The sequence below is a fragment of the Saimiri boliviensis genome, chromosome 7 (genome assembly GCF_048565385.1).
Source record: "Saimiri boliviensis isolate mSaiBol1 chromosome 7, mSaiBol1.pri, whole genome shotgun sequence".
Classification (NCBI taxonomy): Eukaryota; Metazoa; Chordata; class Mammalia; order Primates; family Cebidae; genus Saimiri; species Saimiri boliviensis.
The window spans coordinates 101,114,178-101,135,936 of record NC_133455.1 but is presented as its reverse complement, the minus strand read 5'-3'; the positions used below and the strand labels follow the sequence as shown (position 1 = coordinate 101,135,936).

General features: G+C 44.5%; 2 protein-coding genes across 3 annotated transcripts; both read right to left on the bottom strand.

Moving 5' to 3' along the window:
* Nucleotides 1-6,046: 6,046 nt before the first annotated feature.
* C3AR1 (complement C3a receptor 1) lies at nt 6,047-14,880 on the bottom strand. Of its 2 annotated transcripts, XM_074403128.1 has the most exons (3): nt 14,726-14,880; nt 13,680-13,797; nt 6,047-8,419 (listed from the first exon to the last, which is right to left on the bottom strand). In XM_074403128.1, the coding sequence occupies exon 3, from the start codon at nt 8,407-8,409 to the stop codon at nt 6,967-6,969; it is 1,443 nt and encodes a 480-aa protein (XP_074259229.1). In that variant the 5' UTR covers nt 8,410-8,419; nt 13,680-13,797; nt 14,726-14,880; the 3' UTR covers nt 6,047-6,966. The 2 variants fall into 2 exon arrangements, with proteins under 2 accessions (XP_074259229.1, XP_010335716.2); XM_010337414.3 differs by lacking the exon at nt 13,680-13,797.
* Nucleotides 14,881-17,334: 2,454 nt separating this feature from the next.
* LOC101037885 (PRELI domain-containing protein 1, mitochondrial-like) lies at nt 17,335-17,982 on the bottom strand. Its single transcript, XM_003926691.1, has 2 exons — nt 17,472-17,982; nt 17,335-17,441 (listed from the first exon to the last, which is right to left on the bottom strand). Exons 1-2 carry the CDS (start codon nt 17,980-17,982, stop codon nt 17,335-17,337), a joined length of 618 nt encoding a protein of 205 aa, XP_003926740.1.
* Between the last annotated feature and the right edge of the window lie 3,777 nt (nt 17,983-21,759).

Genomic DNA, 21,759 nt, shown 5'->3' with positions numbered 1-21,759 from the left:
AATGCTAATCCCACCTTTTGGTCCTAAATTATTTTTTTGTTCCTAAATTATTTTTTTGTTCCCTTCAGTTTCAGGCCAGGACTGGAGAGGCCACACGATCAAGTAGAAAGGGTCTGAAACATGGCTTGGCAGCCAAGAATTTGGAGATTTTTAAATGGTGCTAATTCTGTCCCCCGAGATCTTCCTTGTCCCTTTATACTGTCAATCCTGACTTCTGCCAGTCTGCGTTTCCTATCAAGGGCAAAAGCGATGATGGTGGTGCAGGAGGGCGACGCTGAAACCCTGGTGGAATCGGGGACCTGGGTGGAAGAGATGGAACATAAGTCAGTGTGAAACTGGGTGCGCTCTGCCGTGGTGCCTCTGTGTCCGTTGGCTGATTTGAGCCCATTCTCTAAGAAGATAGGATTGGTTTTAGCCCAGACTCTGCTTCTGTGGTAGGGCATGAGGACAACTATTCAGCATAGTTTTAGCTTCTTGGAGATAATTCCAACTTAACTCTTTTTTTTTTTTTTTTCCTGAGATGGAGTTTCGCTCTTGTTACCCAGGCTGGAGTGCAGTGGCGCGATCTCGGCTCACCGCAACCTCCGCCTCCTGGGTTCAAGCAATTCTCCTGCCTCAGCCTCCTGAGTAGCTGGGATTACAGGCACGTGCCACCATGCCCAGCTAATTTTTGTATTTTTAGTAAAGACGGGGTTTCACCATGTTGACCAGGATGGTCTCGATCTCTTGACCTTGCGATCCACCCGTCTCGGCCTCCCAAAGTGCTGGGATTATAGGTGTGAGCCACTGCGCCCGGCTCTTTTGGCTTTTTAAAAGTATTTTTCTTTGAAAATTAATTGTGGCTCTTATTTGTATTGACGAATTATCTTCCCATCTCTTTTTCCCATTCAGCAACAATTATTTTGTCCTCCTTTGACTGTTTGCTCAAATCTTCTTTTTTTTTTTTTTTGAGACGGAGTTTCGCTCTTGTTACCCAGGCTGGAGTGCAATGGCGCGATCTCGGCTCACCGCAACCTCCGCCTCCTGGGTTCAGGCAATTCTCCTGCCTCAGCCTCCTGAGTAGCTGGGATTACAGGCACACGCCACCATGCCCAGCTAATTTTTTGTATTTTGAGTAGAGACGGGGTTTCACCATGTTGACCAGGTTGGTCTCGATCTCTCGACCTCGTGATCCACCTGCCTCGGCCTCCCAAAGTGCTGGGATTACAGGCTTGAGCCACCGCGCCCGGCCCTGTTTGCTCAAATCTTCTACCCATCTTTTTTCTTTCCTCATTTTTTCCTGAGATTCTCAAGAAAGAAAAAGTAACCCGTTATCACTCTGAGTTCTGTTGTGTCCTAAGACATGATGAGAATCTCTTCCCCACCTCTCGTAGCAGAACCAAACCTGTAGCGTTGGTGGTAGGAGGGTGAGGAGAAGAAAAGGGAGCTGGCAAAGGAACGGACAGGGAATATTTTAGTTCTTCAAATCTATAGGCAGATGCTTCTCTTGGAATCCAGATCATCTGGCTGAAGCTTTTGCAAGTGGGCTTTTGAGGGGTGAAGGAGATTGGTGGAGGAGAGTAAATAATCTAGAGGCAAGAGTTCAGTGAGGGCCAAGGGGGACCCCCAGAAAAAGGTATAGAGCTAATTCATCTACTTTTACAAGGGGTGGCCATGATTTACTGTTGCAAAGCACTCAGTGTATATTTAATGTTAATTGCTGAATTTTAGTTATGAGAGGAAAAAACAATTTTACTTCTGTCCTTATTTCACTTGCTGCAAAGCTGTGGGACAAAATGTATGGAATAGACAAGGCCACTTTCTTTGTGATTTCTGCTTTTCATTCATATTATTTTATTTACCCATGATTTCCGAGAGATTTGGCTTTCTGCTCTCCCGATTTTTTCTTTCATCCACCCCTTTCCTTTTCTTGGAAGGGGGTTATATATGAGAGTTTATTGGAGAAATCCAGTGAGGCTGAAGTAAAGGGGCAAGATGGGGCAGTTAACTAAAGAGCACTTTATTTCTTTAAAGCCTTTGTAAAAAAGAAATGGGGGTGCGAGTGGCTTGAATCTTCCATGATGCTGGAGGGCACTTAGTGGGGTTGAAGTATGATATAATATTTCCCTTTGGGGAAAGGAGAATTTCTCTTAGAGGGTGGCAAAATGCCTTTGCCCAGTGTCCCTATGTTAGGCATCTTTTCCTTCTTTATTCCTTCCAGTTAAGGTGCATCCTGCACACAACTTCCCATCAGCTCTCCCCTTTGCAAACGATCACTCCACTTTTCTAAACCCTTTTCCTGTTCAGACCCATACAGGATTTGCAAGGGTAAACTGAATCATAACGTACAAATGCCCCTTGTTTATCTGTGTCTTCTGCAAACGAGTCTCATGAAGAATTCTGGTGTGGAGCCAGGGTAGCTGAAGTTTGGGTCTGGGACGGGAGATTGGCCATCAGGCCTCCCGAGATCCCAGCTCCCTTCCGCCAAGCTCAGTCTTGTTTCATGGCACAGGGCACACCTGACTCCCTCTGGGCCTCAGTCCCCCCGCCCCCCTGCCCATGAAGTGAAATGAATACTACTTTTCTTGTCGGTCTAGCATTGCCAGACCCGAAGCGTAGTCGTTATTGTTGTATTGGGTGACGTGTGCAAAACTGCAGGAGCTCACTGCCTGTAAGAGGAAATACGAGAGAAAGTGGAGGAGAGGGACACAGAGTAATTATCTGGTATAGATCCACCCACCCCAGCCTTTCTCTCCTCAGTCCCTGCTCCCCATGTTTCTGGTTTGGTGAGTCCTTCGTGCCACCACCTGTAATGCTTTGCATTGCTGCATCCTGGGAAGGGGGTGTCTGGTCTCACGAGTTGTTGTCATTTTTTTTTGCATGCTTTCTTAATAAAAAAAAAAAAAGAATGTTTACAGTTTTATCTTTCTGGTAGTGGTCTCAAATTTCTTTTGGCCAGGGAAGGAAAATAGAAACGTGAAAGAATTTGGTTTCAGTTGGTCTTTATTCCTCTTCCATCTTCCACCACTGGTTGAATTAGTTGACCCTGACTTTTTTTGTGATATTGATGGGAAAGAAGAATCAAAGGCATGTCTTTAACATTCTTCTTTTCAAATGATATCAAGTATGATGGAATATTGCAGGAGAGTCAGTCACCCCTTATAGGTTGGTGTATGGATTAGGCCCACCTTGCTTGCATTTTAGGATAAAGATGTAAGATATTATACTTTGGGGCCAGCATGGTGGCTCACACCTGTAATCCCAGCATTTTGGGAGACCAAGGTGGGTGGATTACCTGAGGTCAGGAGTTCAAGATCAACCTGTCCAACATGGTAAAAGGTTGGTCAGGCTGATCAACTCTACTAAAAATACCCCGTTGCTACCAAAAACACAAAATTAGCCAGTCATGGTGGCACATGCCTGTAATCCCAGCTACTTGGGAGGCTGAGGCAGAAGAATCACTTGAACCTGGAAGGTGGAGGTTGCAGTGAGCCAAGACTGTGTCATTGGACTCCAGCCTGGGTGACAAGAATGAAACTCTCTCTCTCAAAAAAAAAAAAAAAAAAAAAGATATCAGCTGGGCATGGTGGCTGACGCCTGTAATCCTAGTACTTTGGGAGGCCAAGATGGGTGAATCATCTGAGGTCAGGAGTTCCAGACCAGCCTGGCCAACATGATGAAAGTTCGTCACTACTAAAAATACAAAAATTAGCTGGGTGTGGTGGCAGGTGCCTATAATCCCAGCTACTCGGGAGGCTGAGGCAGGAGAATCGCTTGAACACAGGAAGTGGAGTTTGTGGTGAGCCAAGATCATGCCACTGCTCTCCAGCCTGGATGACAGAGTGAGACTCCATCTCAAAAAAAAAAAAAAAAAAAAGATACTATATTTTGGACAGTAGTTGTGTTCCCACCTGGGACTTTCTGGAAAAAATAGTACAAAATAGTTACAGGTACTCACCAGGTTTTCATCAGAAATGAATTCTAATTGTAGGAATTTCTTCAGGATATATTTCCAAAGTTAATGGAAAGGAAAAGGAATCCAGAAATGCTGTGTGCATCATTTGTCTTTGCCAAAGTAACACATGCACATACTTTATTAGTATATTGGCAAAGACAGATCACTGATTGCTCATTGTACATTAAATCTTTGTAACTGTCAAGATGATTCACCTCGATATCCTATATACCAACCCCGGGAGGGGTCTTATTCCCAGGGTCTTATGTGATATGCTGGCGTTTAGGTCTTATTCCCAGGGTCTTACGTGATATGCTGGCGTTTCCAGAAGCCTGGCTAATTGCTATTATAGCAAGTCTATAGGCACTCACTAGGAGATTTATTTGCTGCATATTTAGAGATTATTATATATTCTGAATGTGAAACAAAAGGATTTATGAATCTGAGTCTTGCAAAGAACCATGAGAAAAAAGCATTTATTCGTATCAAATATATAAGTAAATTAATATATAAGCTGGAAAGGTAGCACCGCAAATCTTACGTCAGATATTCTTCACAACTGAAAGAATTCCTAGTGATTTGAAATTTTTCTGCGTAGTACTTTATAAAAGATTTTTAGTCCAGACCCTCACCTCAACCATTGAACAAATAATAAGCAAGTCTAAAACACGTGTCATTTTCTGTTTTTAGACTACATCATCATATTCAGTTTAGATGAGGCCATGTTATGATATAAATAAGCTTGACATTTCAGACTTTTAACACGTAAACGTTTATACACACAGAAAAATGAGAAGGTGGTTGGAAGTTAGGTAATTTTGTTTTAAATGAAAGAAGGACAGACAGGAAGCTATATAAATGGTTGGGGTGTATAGACAAAGTAAAAGAAAACTGTGTGGTCATGAATGAATTAAAATATAATGGTTATTAATGAATGTTGGGTCACTGGATAAACAAAAATATGGAGTGCTTGGATAAACGTCTTCACTTTTCAAAAGAAGAAGTCATTTTATCATGTCTCCAGAAAAGAGCAGCATAAGCACATGATTTAGAAACATCATGGTAATTATCAAACAAAACATCTCAAATTGTGCAAGGGTTATCTCTGGGAAATGAGAGAGGGAGGAGGGAACTTTGGGTCACAGTGAAGTAGCAGACCTCATATTTTGTTATATACCTTACTAAATTCTTTTAAAACTATGTGCATATATTACTTTGGCCAAGACAGAGATTAATTTAAAAAACCCAGAAGAAAAAAAAATAAATATATAAAAAAATAAAAAAAATAAAAAACCCAGAAGATATTTTTGGTAATTTTGGCATGAACCCTGCCTGTAGTCATGTTTTAAAATGTGACGGCAAGCTTGGTAGGGCACTCAGTTGCAGTGAGTAGAAGAATTGCTGCTTCTTCCTGCGCCCTCTTTCTCCTTCCTCTTGAAATGGATTTCTAACAAAATATTATGGAGCAAGAGGAAAGGAGTAACTAGAATCTTATGAAATTAGAGGTTGTTTGAGGCACAAAGGCTGATGCGGAAGATTTGCAGGCAGAGGAGCAATAAGGAAATTAAGTAGCTTAAGAAGAGGAATGGAAGCTAGGTGGTCAACCAGTAGGCAGATAGAATAAACAGAACTCCCCAAACCACAGCTTTCAAAACATTTCATGAGTCAGTTTTTAGATGTATTAGTAGTCCATTTTTATGCAATAGATGGTTATTTAGCTGTAATAGTGGAAACTCAGAATTCCTTTTTTTTTTTTTAGTTTTTTATTTTTAGTAGAAACGGGGTTTTACCATGTTGGCCAGGCTGCCCTTGAACTCCTGACCTTGTGATCCACCTGCCTTGGCCTCCCAATGTGCTGGAATTACAGGCGCGAGCCACAGCGCCCAGCCTGGAAACTCAGAATTCCTATGTCCTGTACCCAGGGATGTTCCCAGGACAGGCATCAGGCATTGTATAATTCTGTGCTCCAGACTCAGACTCATGGATTCTTGCATTCGCAGGCATTTTTTATTTTTTATTTTTTTGTACCTTCTTTTCATTTAAAACTGTCAATACCACATGACAACAAAGCTGCAGAATAAATGATCATCTTTCACTCAGGTAAGAGAAGAATAATTTTTTTTTTTTTTTTAAAGATGGGGTTTCACCATGATGGCCAGGCTGGTCTTGAACTCCTGACCTCAGGTGATCCACCCACCTCGGCCTCCCAAAGTGCTAGGATTACAGGCGTGAGCCACTGCGCCCGACCTAAGAAGAAATGGTTTTAAATGGAATCTGGGAGACTTAGACAATGCTTAGAAAAATTTAATGATGGAAACATCAATAAACAGTTAACATCAAACATTTAAAAACAGTAAATTCTTTCATTTTACACAGCTTAGTTTGGGATAGAAATAGAACTCATTTTTATAAAGATTCTTACATTTAGCATTGAGAAACAAGAGGGTTTGTTAAATGCACTTGCTGGGTCCCAATCCCGAGAGATTCCAATTCAGCAAGTCTGGGGTGGGGCTTGGGAATTTGCATTGCTATCTAGTTTCTAGGGGATGCTGATAGTCTGTGGCCACCCTTTAAGAACCACTGGATTGGCCGGGCGCGGTGGCTCAAGCCTGTAATCCCAGCACTTTGGGAGGCCGAGGCGGGTGGATCAGGAGGTCGAACGATCGAGACCATCCTGGTCAACATGGTGAAACCCCGTCTCTACTAAAAATACAAAACAACTAGCTGGGCATGGTGGCGCGTCCCTGTAATCCCAGCTACTTAGGAGGCTGAGGCAGGAGAATTGCCTGAGCCCAGGAGGCGGAGGTTGCGGTGAGCCGAGATCGCGCCATTGCACTCCAGCCTGGGTAACAAGAGCAAAACTCTGTCTCAAAAAAAAAAAAAAAAAAGAACCACTGGATTGATTCTTGGACAGTTTTTGAAGTCCCCTGCTCATCCTATCTCTTCATCCTTTTAGAAATATTCATACCTAAAAAAATATATATATGTATATTCATACCTAAGAGCCCCTGCTCGCTGGCTGCTCCGTATTTTCACACGGTGGTGTCAACACTATTTCTTTCTGAAACGACGTTGTTTGAGGAACAGTGGGTAGAATGTGTGAGCTCCTCACTGAAGGCTGCCTCCAGAATGCCCTGAATGGACTGCCTTGCTTTCTTCCTAAAATCTTTCCCCAGGAGGGCATAAAGGAAGGGATTAAAGCAACTGTTGGCAGATGCTAGAGCAATGGACACATGGTCCCAAGACATCAGAGCTCCCCCCAGGGGAGTTTCTGGTTGAATAAACAGTAACAGGACTCCCATAATGTGGTATGGAGCCCAGCAGACAAGAAAGACAGTGACCACCACCACGGCCACTCGAAAGGTTTTGCCCTGAGACTTGGCGAAGCGGCCCGTTTGCATTCGGAAGACAATTAAGCTGTAACAGGTGACCATGATAGCAGAAGGCAGCAGGAAACCCACCACTAGCCTGGTGATAACTATTGCCACCATGGGTGTTGGCACTTGATTGTCATATGTGATTTGGCCTAAATAGTAATAATCCTGGAAATCTTGTTGTAGCTCAGACTCATATAAGGAATTGCTAGAAACCCTAGGAAACAGCTCTAAATGAGTAGAGAGAAAACCATCAGAGTTATCTGGTGGGCTAGTTTCATGATCTTCAATGTGGATTTTAGTTGAGACCACATCAGCAGGTTTAAATATATTAGAATATGGATTTTGAGTAGTTAATCTAGTGGAATCCCTAGGTAGTGAATCTGCAGAAGGTCTTTGAAATGTTTGAGGTTGGAGGGGAGTGGTGACTGTCCAAGGATGATCATTTGTTTGGAAAGAGGAAGGATCTAACCTATCATCCATTTCTTCAGGTAGCCGAACCATGTTTTCAAAAGACGCGTTTTTTAGTGGATCTCCATAGAAGTCTGAATAATCGAATGAGTTAAAGGGATCAAATTTGTAGCCACATATATTATGGTTGTCTATAGTGAATATTTCCCGGTATATGAACATGGGTATGCACATCACAAAAGCCACCATCCAGATACATCCACAGATAGTGAAGGCTGTCCCTACACTGCGATGATTCTGACACCAGATTGGCTTGAGTACTACAAGACAGCGGTCCAGGCTAATGGCAGTAAGCAGGAAGACACTGGCAAACATGTTGAGGACAATGATGGAGGGGATGAGCTTGCATAGGAAGCTGCCGTATGGCCACTTTCCCTGGAGAGCCAAGTGAACCAGTGAGAAGGGCAAGGAGAGGCAGCAGAGAAGGTCCGCCAGGGTGAGGTGGAGGAACCAAACTGTGTTCACTGTCCGTTTCATCTTCAGGCCAGCCACCCACAGCACCAGCCCATTGCCTGGCAATCCCAATATGAAAGTGAGGCTGAGAATGACCATGGAGAGAATTTCTGGGGGCTTACTCCACTGCTGTAAGAGTAGGTCAGTTGAATTGATCTCAGCAGAGAAAGACTCCATTGGTAAACTTCTGCAAACAGATGAGAAAAAAAAATGTTAAAATGAATGGTATCTTTTTGAAAATGCATACGTATTCTTAGGATTCTAACCTTCCCACGTAAAGATGTGGAACCGTGAAAAATCATGGAGGCCCTCACGCTTTTTTAGTTTGCCTTCGTTTACCTCACACTGGACCACACAAAAGCATCCTCTCATAGACATTTTGTTGATTTATTTATTATTTCTTATTTTTTAGATAGAGATGGAGTTTTGCCATGTTGGCCAGGCTAGTCTTGAACCCCTGCCCTCGAGTGATCTGCCCGCCTCTGCCTCCCAAAGTGCTGGGATTATAGGTGTGGGCCACCACACCAGTCCTATGATAGACAATTTAAAATCTACCATATTGATTTATGTGTGTATCAAAATCACAGTCTCATCTGGAAGTCTGTATCAGTGCAAATTTCTCCACGTGCTTGAACTTTCAATCTTGGTTTTTCCACTGGCTCATTCCCTCACTTAGTGTGTTTGAAAATAAACAAATAAGCTAAATAAGTAAACAAAAACATCTAGATTGGAAGTATCCAATTGAGGTCATGAAAGGGTTTTAGGAAGCTCCGTCACCACCTAAAATGATATGCAAAACTTCAACTTTATATATTCTCATTTTCTGAGACCAGAAGCTTCATCCGCTCCCCCCACCATATTTTCAGAGGACTCACTGCCACAGAAAGAGGTACTCTAGACTCAGTGATGTCTTTTAGACACAACCCTATCTCATTTTGTTATCAAATTTTCCAAGAATTGTTGGCCCTCTGCATTGACTTCCACAGCACCCATCATTCCTTTCTTATTTATTTGTTTTATAACTTGGGAAAAAGAGTTTTATTATTACAAAACAGAAAATATGCATGAACAAAATTGGAAAATATACACAAACAAAAAGGAAAATAAAAATATATTCACTAGTCAGTGATTATTATTTCAGCACCTGAATTTATATTATCTGGACTTTTTTTTTTTTTTTTTTGAGACAGAGTTTCGCTCTTGTTACCCAGGCTGGAGTGCAATGGCACGATCTCGGCTCACCGCAACCTCCGCCTCCTGGGCTCAGGCAATTCTCCTGCCTCAGCCTCCTGAGTAGCTGGGATTACAGGCACGTGCCACCATGCCCAGCTAATGTTTTGTATTTTTAGTAGAGACGGGGTTTCACCATGTTGACCAGGATGGTCTCGATCTCTTGACCTCGTGATCCACCCACCTCGGCCTCCCAAAGTGCTGGGATTACAGGCATGAGCCACCGCGCCCGGCATCTGGACCTTTTTTTCACGTGTGTGTGTGTGTGTGTGTATTTATGTACATGTATCTTTAGTCAGAGAGGACTATGATGGCTAGAAGCCTTGTAATATGTGGGACAGTGCTTTGTTTATTTACTATAATTTTTGAGATGGAGTTTTGCTCTTGTCGCCAAGGCTGGAGTGCAATGGTGCCATCTTGGCTCACTGCAACCTCCACCTCCTGGGTTCAAGCCTCCCAGTAGCTGGGATTAAAGGCATCTTCCACCATGCCCAGCTAATTTTTGTATTTTCAGTAAAGATGGGGTTTCACCAAGTTGGCCAGGCTGGTCTTGAACTCCTGACTTCAGGTAATCTACCTGCCTTGGCTTCCCAAAGTGCTGGGATTACAGGAATGAGCCACTGCCCCTAGTCTATGATGATGATGATTATTATTTTATTTTTTATTTATTTATTTTTTTGAGATGGAGTTTCGCTCTTGTTACCCAGGCTGGAGTGCAATGGCGCGATCTCGGCTCACCGCAACCTCCGCCTCCTGGGTTCAGGCAATTCTCCTGCCTCAGCCTCCTGAGTAGCTGGGATTACAGGCACGCGCCACCATGCCCAGCTAATTTTTTGTATTTTTAGTAGAGGCGGGGTTTCACCATGTTGACCAGGATGGTCTCGATCTCTCGACCTCGTGATCCACCCGCCTCGGCCTCCCAAAGTGCTGGGATTACAGGCTTGAGCCACCGCGCCCGGCCCCCAGTATTTGTCTTTTTATGCCTGGAGTATATTTCACTTAGCACAATGTCTTCAAGCTTCCTCCATGTTGTGGCATGGGTCAGAATTTTCTTCCTTTTTAAGGCTGAGTAATATTCCATTGCCTGTATATACCTCATTTTGTTTATGCAGTCATTTGGTGGAGGACATTTAGATTGCTTTCACCTTTTGGCTATTGTGAATTACGCAGCTATGAACATGGGTGTAAATGCATATTTTTTTTTTTTTGAGACCGAGTTTCGCTCTTGTTACCCAGGCTGGAGTGCAATGGTGCGATCTCGGCTCACCGCAACCTCCGCCTCCTGGGTTCAGGCAATTCTCCTGCCTCAGCCTCCTGAGTAGCTGGGACTACAGGCATGTGCCACCATGCCCAGCTAATTTTTTTGTATTTTTAGTAGAGACGGGGTTTCACCATGTTGACCAGGATGGTCTCGATCTCTTGACCTCGTGATCCACCCGCCTCAGTCTCCCAAAGTGCTGGGATTACAGGCTTGAGCCACCGCGCCCGGCCCATATTTTTTTATAAAACATAAAATTTTTTATTTTTTCAATTAGCAGTCTCCACGTTACACAATATGTACCTTAAGGAATATCTAGCCTTTATCTGTTTTGCTTTCGTTTGTAGAGATGTGGTCTTGCTATGTTGCTCAGGCTGGTCTCCAACTCCCGGGATCCAGTGATTCTTCCTCCTTGGCTTCCTGAAGTGCTGAGATTATAGGCATGAACCACCATGCCCTGCCTTTTATCTGATTATTTTTCAACTGTCCCTAAGACATCTTTTGTAGTTGGCTTGTCAGCCTGGTGTGGTGGCTCATGCTTGTAATCCCAGCACTTTGGGAGGCCAAGGCAGGCAGATCACCTGAGGTTAGAAGTTAGAGACAAGCCTGACCAACATGATGAAACCCTGTCTCTACTAAAAATACAAAAAATTAGCCGGGCATGGTGGCGCACACCTGTTATCCCAGCTACCTGGGAGACGGAGGCACAAGAATGCTTGAACTGGAGAGGCAGAGTCTGCAGTGAGCTGAGATTGCACCTTTGCACTCCAGCCTGCATGACAGAGTGAGACTCTATCTCAAAAAAAAAAAATTGCTTGAATAGATGGATGCCCATTTTAGGGGTTGACTTTTTTTCTTTTGCAATGAAATCTAAAATTCTAATTTATATGCATTTAATCCTTACTTAGGCCTCTTCCATAATTCCCATGCTGTCCCTTTTTACCTTCTTTTTGTTAAATTCCTAATTTTTACTGGATGGAATAACACTTTGCATTTATTTTTACAGAGGCTCAAAATATTTTTTTGTGACTTGAAAGTAGTTCTGCTGAGTCAACCAAATATTGTCATAGAGCCTTATATGATTAGCAGAAGTTAAAATAACAAGTCAACAAAATAAAAAAGAAGAAATGATTCCTATTCCCCTTTTTATGGCCTTGTCTACTCAGATATTTATTTAAATCCTATCAAGGTAACTTCCTAAAATATTCAGAGAAGGATAGAGTCCTAGGACGCTGGGACTGAAAGAAAACTTTGAAATCATCTCTCCTCTCTACATTTTCTTTTTCTTTTTTCTTTTTCTTTTTATTTATTTTTTATTTTTTTAAAGACGGGGTTTCACCCTGTTGGTCAGGCTGGCCTTGAACTCCCAACCTCAGGTGATCCGCCCGCCTTGGCCTCCAAAGTGCTTGGATTACAGGCGTGATCCACCACACCTGGCCCCTACATTTTCTTTTTCTTGTCATTGTTTGTTCATTTGTGGAGACAGAGTCTTGCTATGTTGTCCAAGCTGCTTTCAAACTCCTGGACTCAAGCAATCTTCCTTCCTTAACCTCAGAGCAGGCGTCCCCAGACTATAGCCTTCGGGCCGCATGCGGCCCCCTGAGGCCATTTATCTGCCCCCCCGCTGCACTTCAGGAAGAGGCACCTCTTTCATTGGTGGTCAGTGAGAGGAGCACAGTATGTGGCGGCCCTCCAACGGTCTGAGGGACAGTGAACTGGCCCCCTGTGTAAAAAGTTTGGGGACACCTGCCTCAGAGTGTGCTGGGATTACTGATGTGAGCCACTGCACCCAACCTACACCCTCTCAGCTTTTACTTCTCAAGTTTGACAGTGAAACTTAGCAAATTAGATTCCTTTCATATAATAATTATTAAGGAGGATCTTGGATTTTAGCTCCAATGACTGTTAGGCCAATGCTCTTTTTACTACCAAATAAAAAAAAAAAATTACATTAAAAAAAAAGATATATGGTAGGCTGGGTGCAGTGGCTCACAGCTGTTGTCCTAGCACTTTGGGAGGCTGAGGCTGGCGGATCATGAGGTCAGGAGATCAAGACCATCCTGGCTAACACGGCGATACTCTGTCTCTACTAAAAATACAAAAAATTAGTGGAGCATGGCTCATGCCTGTAGTCCCAGCTACCTGGGAGGCTGAGGCAGGAGAATCACTTGAACCTGGGAGGCAGAGGTTGTAGTGAGCCCAGATCACACTGCTGCACTCCAGCCTGGGCTTTAGAGTGAGGCTCCGTCTCAAAAAAAAAAATAAAAAGGAAGATTTATGGTATTGCTGATAAAGGGGAAGCTGCCAAGAACTGCATGAATTGAAGTAGCAGGGACTACAAACAGTGACATTTCTTTTTTTTTTTTTTTTTTTTTTTGAGACGGAGTTTCGATCTTGTTACCCAGGCTGGAGTGCAATGGCACGATCTCGGCTCACCGCAACCTCCGCCTCCTGGGTTCAGGCAATTCTCCTGCCTCAGCCTCCTGAGTAGCTGGGATTACAGGCACGCACCACCATGCCCAGCTAATTTTTTGTATTTTTAGTAGAGACGGGGTTTCACCATGTTGACCAGGATGGTCTCGATCTCTTGACCTCGTGATCCACCCTCCTCGGCCTCCCAAAGTGCTGGGATTACAGGCTTGAGCCACCGCGCCCGGCCTAACAGTGACATTTCAATAAAAATAAATGGAGTTATCTGGCATGAGCTATATATTAAATATCGCATATTATTTGTTTTGAAATGAAAGTATGTATGAGTCAGGGATTAAAAGTTCTTCAGAACAAGGCTGGGTACAGTGGCTCATGCCTGCAATCCCAGCACTTTGGGAGGCCAAGGTGGGCGGATCACCTGAGGTCAGGAGTTCAAGACCAGCCTGGCCAACATGGTGGAATGCTGTTTCTACTAAAAATACAAAAAAAAAAAAAAAAAAAAAATTTAACTGGGTGTGGTAGCACATACCTGTAATCACAGCTGCTCAGGAGGCTGAGGCAGGAGAATCACTTCAACCTGGGAGTCGGAGGTTGCAGTGAGCCAAGATTGTGCCACTGTACTCCAGCCTGGGCAACAGAGTGAGATTCTGTCACAAAAAAGAGAGAAAAAAGTCTTTCAGAACAAGATTACTTTTTACATTGCTTTAAGTTAATTTGGCTAAAAAGTACCACACCTTTATGTTTAAGATTAGTAGAGGATTAAAAAAATTATTACTAAATTGACCAGCAGTAATTTAATGATAATTAATATCCTGAAACTAAAATTCCACTATGATAGGGAAAGAAAAGTGGACCCCAGAATCAAATTGTAATAATAGGATAACAGAGTCAGTAGCAGTAAGGAACGGGCAAAAGAATTAAAAAAAGAAGGCCGGGCGCGGTGGCTCAAGCCTGTAATCCCAGCACTTTGGGAGGCCGAGGCAGGTGGATCATGAGGTCAGGAGATCAAGACCATCCAGGTCAACATAGTGAAACCCCGTCTCTACTAAAAATACAAAAAACTAGCTGGGCGTGGTGGCGCGTGCCTGTAATCCCAGCTACTCAGGAGGCTGAGGCAGGAGAATTGCCTGAACCCAGGAGGCGGAGGTTGCGGTGAGCCGAGATCGCGCCATTGCACTCCGGCCTGGGTAACGAGAGTGAAACTCCGTCTCAAAAAAAAAAAAAGAATTAAAAAAAGAAAAGAAAGAGAAAGGGAAAACAAGGGCAATCAATGATTTGAAAAACAAACTAATGGGGACAGGTAGAATCAAAGTTCAGGGGAAATACATCGCCAATTCAAAGGCAGGAAAGAAATGACATAAAATTCACTATTAATTGCACTACGAAATATTAAAAGCAAAGACAAACGAAAGGTGGAATAGTTAGAAAAAGAAAGGTAGACATAGAGACAAGACAAAAGAATTGAAAATCGGAGAAGGAATAAGGGAGATAGAAGATAATGACCCTTAAACTCATGACTTATAATGAGCAAAGCAGGTTAAGAGCAAGTCCGCAGGTGGATCTAGATTTTCTTACCAAAGAGCTGAGACAGTAGCTGAAGCCTTCAGCACCTGGATGTTACCACGAGTCCTGCCTGGTCCCCAAACTTAGCCACAATGAAGTCATGAAGTATGACAAGAAAATGTGCTGAGTTTTCTCTCCTTCTTTCCTTCTCCGTTTCTGGCAACAAATTAAGCCTTATGCTCTAGACCACATCTGACTTCACGGGAAGTGTTTCAAAGTGAGTCATTTCTAAATGACTTAGAAAGGAAAAGCAGAAAAACAGAAGTAGGAGGTTATAATTCTGGGACATGTTCGGCAGCACACAGAGAATGATTAGAGAGAGAGGATACTTCTATACATAGGCTTCTAACTTTGTAGGTTTTGTTTAGAAATGCAAAAAAAAAAAAAAATGACTCTATGAGATGTGAGGGTTGGGGTGGGGAGAAATGACCGGAACAAAACCCATTTAATTAATGTCAAGTAACATCTCCTAAATGCTTGATATATGTGAAAAACGGTGCCATGCCAAAATCAGGATGAACTAAGCTGTATTGTAATCTCCAAAGATTCACAGTTGAGTGGGAATATGCACCCAAATACATACGCACGAAACTGTAATACAACCCAGACTGTAATAATAGAAGTAACAATAGAAGTAAAATAGTAGAACACGCTAGGCAGGGGTATTTATAACCCAGGGCAATCTAGGGAAGTCTTAAGATAGAAATAAGATGTGGGCAAGTCCTTGAGTACCTGGAAGACTTTGAGAGACAGGAAAGGGTGGCTGAGCGTGGTGGTTCACGCCTGTAATCCTAGCACTTTGGGAGGCTGACGTGGATCACTTGAGGCCAGGAGTTCAAGACCAGCCTGGCCAACCTGGTGAAGGCCTGTCTCTGCTAAAAATACCAAAAATTTGCTGGACATGGTGGTGGGTGCGTGTAGTCCCAGCTACTCAGGAGGCTAAGATGGGAGAATCACTTCAACCCAGGAGACAGTGTTGTAGAGAGCTGAGATGGCATCACTGCACTCCAGCCTGGGTGGCCGAGTGAGACTCCATCTCAGAAAAAAAGAAAAAAAGAAAAAAAAGAAAAAAGAATAAAAAAGGAAAAGGTGAGAAGCCGCTTAGCTTCTAAGAGGAGCCTATTCAAAGGCGGGTAGACGGGAGAGGGCAGGTGGGTGTTATTAGTGGGCACTGAGGAACAGGCTGGAGTCTAGGCGGTGTTTCATCAGAAAGGAGTACAGAGGACTGAAGATGATTCTTGCTTAATGAATATGCTGTTAATAATTTTTAAAAATTGTACTTTGGGCTCTGGGGTACATGTGCAGGTCCTGCATCCTGCAGGATTGTTGCATAGGTACATACATGCCATGGCGGTCTCCATCCCCACCCCGTCACCTACATCAGGCGTTCCTCCCAGTGATCTCCCTCCTCATCCTCCCTGCTCCCACCACTGTCCCCACCCCCCCACGCCCCACCTACTCCTGTGAGTGTTGTTTCCTTCCCGGTGACGAAGCGTTCTCACTGTTCGTCTTCTATGAATGAAAACATGCAGCGTTTGGTTTTCTGTCTTGTGTTTGCTGAGAATGATGGTTTCTAGATTCATCCACGTCTCTACAAAGGACATGAACTCGTTTTTTTTTTTTTGTTTTTTTTTGTTTTTTTTTAAGACTGACTGAATTCAACAAGTATTTATTGAGTGCCTATTACGTGCTAGATACTGTTCCAGGTACTTGAGACACACCAGAGAACTAAACCAAGAGCCCTGCCCTCGTGGGGCTTCCAGTCTAGCATTTATTGCCAGTTCACCTGCAGGCTACCTGGGTCCTGAGGCAAGTCACTGCACCTCTGTGCTTGGGTCCTCAGCTGCCCAATGGGAGAATAAGCAGACTTGGCTCAGACTGGATAACGTGCCTGGTGTACTGTAGATGCCAAACTGGATACCCTCAACCCACCACCCAGACAGTAGATAGGGCTGGAAGTTGATTTTTTTTTTTTTATTGCATTTTAGGTTTTGGGGTACATGTGAAGAACATGCAAGATTGTTGCACAGGTACACACATGGCAGTGTGGTTTGCTGCCTTCCGTCCCCTCACCTGTATCTGTCATTTCTTCCCATGCTATCTCTTCCCACCTCCCCACCCCCTCGTCCCTCCCCCATTTCCCCCCAACAGACCCCAGTGTGTAGTGCTCCCCTCCCTGTGTCCATGTGTTCTCATTGTTCAACACCCGCCTATGAGTGAGAATATACGGTGTTTGATTTTCTGCTCTTGGGTCAGTTTGCTGAGAATGATGGTTTCCAGGTTCATCCAAGTCCCTACAAAGGACGTGAACTCATCGTTTTTGATGGCTGCGTAATATTCCATGGTGTATATGTGCCACATTTTCCCTATCCAGTCTATCATCGTTGGGCATTTGGGTTGGTTCCAGGTCTTTGCTATTGTAAACAGTGCTGCAATGAACATTCGTGTGCACGTGTCCTTGTAGTAGAATGATTTATAATCCTTTGGATATATACCCAGTAATGGGATTGCTGGGTCAAATGGGATTTCTTGGAAGTTGATTTTTAATGATAAAGTACAAGGGAGGGAGGGCAGCGGGGCTAAGCCAAGCTGTCTGGGGTACGGTGGTGGTGGGGGGCTGGCTACACAAACTGCTGCAGCTGCTTGGTGGCCGCCTTGCTGGCGAGATCCTTGACCTTCTCTGTAGCTGCCAGTGTCTTCTCCTTTGCCTTCTCCTTGGCTTCCTTGGCTGTCTCAAGTGTTTTGGAAGGGGCCTCACCTTGCAGCTTCGCCAAGATACATTCAAAACCCTTCATAGTCTTGGTCACGTTGCCTTTGAACCGGGCAAGACCAAATTCCTGGACAGCTCTGGAGACACCAAATAAGCTAGAGGAGACCCAGGCTTCACCGCGGATTTGGGTCCAGCCACTGCTGTCAGAGTTCACACAGCAAACACGTGGTTCGTCCACCACCATCAGCCGGGCGTGGTTGATGTCCCAGGTGAAGGTGGTCATGGTCTCATTCTGTGGGTCCACAGCAGAGTCCTCCAGGATGTACCCCGAGCGAGCAGCACTGGCAGGAGACAGTCGCTCGGCCCAGCGGGGCACCCTGTTGGTCGTGGTCGGGGGTCGCCGGGACCGCAGCTTCTGGTCAGGGGTCACCTCCCGGTGTACTGTGTCTTCCGTCAAGACATGTTTGCTGTAGGGGTTCGGGTACCGCTGCCAGAAGGCGGCGAACACTTGGCCCCAGGAACTCCGGAGCACGCTCTGGCCCAGGAAACACTTCACCATCGTCCCGGCTGGAGCGGGCTCAGCACCCACGCGGGCCGGGGCTCGGTGCACGCCCGCCGCCAGGCTGGTAGCTCAGTCACCACCGCACCGCGCCCAAGCAGCTGCCACCGCCGCCATGAGTTGTCCGGCTGGGCGCCACCGACCTCGTTGTTTTTTATGGCTGCATCGTATTCCACGGTGTGTATGTGCCACATTTTTCTTTGTCCAGTCTATCGATGGGCATTCGGGTTGGTTCCAGGTCTTTGCTGTTCTTAGAATGACATTGATTTGCCCAGTGTTTTCCTTTTTTATACATCAAGGACATACACCAGGATCCTTACGCTTCCACGTATTTGCAGTCCTCGTTTTAAGATTTTATTCCTTATATTTTTTTTTGAGACGAAGTCTTGCTCTGTCACCCAGGCCGGAGTTGCAATGGTGCGCTGTCGGCTCACTGCAATCTCCGCCTCCCGGGTTCAAGCGATTCTCCTGCCTCAGCCTCCCAAGTAGCTGGGATGACAGTAGAGATGGGGTTTCACCATGTTGGTCAGGCTGGTCTTGAACCCCTGACCTTGTGATCTGCCCGTCTCCGCCTCCCAAAGTGGTGCTGTTATGGGGATTAGCCACACCTGGCTCTGCATTACTTTTTTGAATGTCCAAATTGCCCAAAATTAAAAGAAGATCCTGCAAAATGAGACATATTTTTTCCCACTTTGAGTCCTTTGATGGCCTGGGCCAAAAGGGTGACCTTGGGCAGGTATCCTCCAATACCATGACAAGCCTTCATGAACTCTGCAAGATTTGCCTTTCCTCTAAGGGGCCTAAGAGCCGCCCCACAGTCAGCCTTTGCGTTATCATATGCAAGAAGTTGTGTGAGCAGGTCTTGGGCGCACCTGTCCGAGACAGCCTTCTTTATTGCCTCCTGAAGTCAGGCGATAAAATCAGGATAAGCCTCTTTCGGTCCTTGGCAGACAGAAGTGACAAAAGGATACTCCCCCACTCCGCCCCCACACCCCGTAACATTTATGCTCTCCCAAGCCCCTAAAGAGACTAGGCGCAGTTGATTAACAACCTCATCTCCCATGGCAATTTCATGATCGAGTCAGCCCCAGACAGGGCCAGTTCCCGTCAACTGATCAACAGTGACAGAGGGATGGGGGGCCGCGCCTGTGCGTTCCATCTTGCTTCGGTCCTAGCCTTAAATCGTATGAACTGAGTAGGAGTAAGAACATATTTTGCTAGCGTGTTCCAATCCTATGGAACTAGCCTATCATCAAAAGGCACATTTTTAGTATCTTTTGTAAAACGGTGAATTTGGGCCATATGGACTGATGGCCGGTTTAAACTCTTTTAGCAATTGAAACAAAAAAGTTATGTTTTGACCCTGTTGTTGAGCTATGGTTACTGGAAGCTGCCACGCCTCACTACATCCTTCAGCCCTGGCCTTCTGAATCGTGGCTTCTGGAGGACTCTCCGCAGGACCCGGAGGCCTCGAAGCAACGACCCACCCGCGCTGCGCATTTTGCAACCGTTTCATTTTTCCTGTCTACTAAATGTGCAGGAGGAGGTGGCCATTTGCTAACCTCAGCAGGCAGAGCAGAAGGACGAGTGAAAAGATACTTGTTTCTGTTTTTCTGTCTCCTCTCTTACTTCCTCTTTCTCTAAGTCCTCTGGCTCTGATTCTAAGAATAAACTTTGACATTTCTCATCCTCCTCCGACTCAGCTTCATCCTGTTTGAAATGGCTCAAGAGCAGTTTTAAGAAGGGCCCAAATAGACTAAACTGGTATTGGGATCTTACCTCCCTCTTTGAAAGCCTTTTTTTTTTTTTTTAGATCCCTGCCAATTCTTTCCCGTTCTTCCATAGTTCCTTGTTCTGGACACCACGGGTAAAATTACCCAATTGTATTAAACAGCAACAGCAAATTCTGAGTTCTTCCCTCCACTCCGCACTTTTTAAACAGTTGTCTTAACACACTCAAATAAGCCTTATGCTTACTTTCACCCTGACCTATAGTTACCCTGCTCTTCCGAAGCGCTCAGTTTACCCGCAGAGCTTCTTTGTTTAGTCCTCGGGTGTCCTTTGTCAGTGGGTCCTCAGTTTTCACCTGCTGGAGCGTTTCTTCACTTCGATCGCCCCACGTTGGGCACACAAAACACTCGGGTCCAGCCCTAACACAGGCCGTGGGGGTTCAATAATTCTTTTTTTTTTTTTTTTTTTTGGGATGGAGTTTCGCTCTTGTTACCCAGGCTGGAGTGCAATGGTGTGATCTCGGCTCACCGCAACCTCCGCCTCCTGGGTTCAGGCAATTCTCCTGCCTCAGCCTCCCGAGTATCTGGGATTACAGGCACGCGCCACCATGCCCAGCTAATTTTTTTTGTGTTTTTAGTAGAGACGAGGTTTCACCATGTTGACCAGGATGGTCTCGATCTCTTGACCTCGTGATCCACCCGCCTTGGCCTCCCAAAGTGCTGGGATTACAGGCTTGAGCCACTGAGCCCAGCCCAATAATTCTTATATTATTCTTTGAGATATATGTATATAAAAAAGTTTATTTGCGTCAAATGTATTTGCACACTGTGGTCTGTGATAAAGGCTTCAGTCCATATTAATCAGCTTGTCCACACTATAACATCTGCTCCTCCTCTTCCTTGCAGCCAGGTCACCACGGAATATTTTTGAGGCAGAAAGGCCAAAAGAAAGATGACAAGAGTTAAGTTGTATTCATTAGTTTATTTTCATTGTCACCATCTAATTACAAAAATAGGACACACTTTGCTCTAGAAAAGGTAAATTGAAATGATACAGAAGTATAATTGGTTAAAAAAATGCAAGTTTTTTTTTTTTTAATTCCATTGCCAGAAGTAACTATTTTTAATAGGTTAGTGTTCATTCTTTCTGAACTTTGATCTTAATATAGCACACATTTTATTTGTTTGTTTGTTTGAGACACGGCCTCACTCTGTCACCCAGGCTGGTGTGGAGTGGCATGATCTTGGCTCACTGCAACCTTTGGCTCCTAGGTTCAAGCAATTCTCCCACCTCAGCTCCTTAGTAGCTGGGACTATGAGCATGTGCCACCACACCTGGCTAAATTTTGTATTTTTTGATAGAGACAGGGTTTTGCCATGTTGGGCAGGCTGGTCTTGAACTCCTGACCTCAAGTCATCTCTCTACTTTTGCCTCCCAAAGTTCTGGGATTGTAGGTGTGAGCCACTGCACCCAGCCTAACACACTTTTTTTTTTTTTTTTTTTTTTTGAGATGGAGTTTCGCTCTTGTTACCTGGGCTGGAGTGCAATGGCGCGATCTTGGCTCACCGCAACCTCCGCCTCCTGGGTTCAGGCAATTCTCCTGCCTCAGCCTCCCAAGTAGCTGGGACTACAGGCGTGCGTCACCACGCCCAGCTAATTTTTGTATTTTTAGTAGAGACAGGGTTTCACCATGTTGACCAGGATGGTCTCAATCTCTTGACCTTGTGATCTACCCTCCTCAGCCTCCCAAAGTGCTGGACCGCGCCCGGCCCAACACACATTTTTTTTAAAGGTAGTTTTGAACAAAAATGAGATCATAATTCATGTGTGATTTTATGACTTGCCTTTTTACTTAACAATATATCAAAACATATTTCCATGTTAGTGCATATAACTCTATTGAATATTTTGGGTTTTCTTTCCTCCAATGTTTGGAAATATTTAAAAAATAGATATTCAGAAAGCATATAAAAGACCAGGCACGGTGGCCCACACCTGTAACCCCAGCACTTTTGGAGGCTGAGGTGGGCAGATCAAGAGGTCAAG

Excerpts from the sequence above, each read along its gene's own strand:
- C3AR1 (XM_074403128.1), bottom strand. The coding sequence starts at position 8,409 with ATGGAGTCTTTCTCTGCTGAGATCAATTCAACTGACCTACTCTTACAG.
- LOC101037885 (XM_003926691.1), bottom strand. The coding sequence starts at position 17,982 with ATGGTGAAGTGTTTCCTGGGCCAGAGCGTGCTCCGGAGTTCCTGGGGC. Across the intron at positions 17,442-17,471 it reads TATCTTGGCGAAGCTGCAAG|CCAAGGAAGCCAAGGAGAAG; the intron begins GTGAGGCCCCTT and ends CACTTGAGACAG.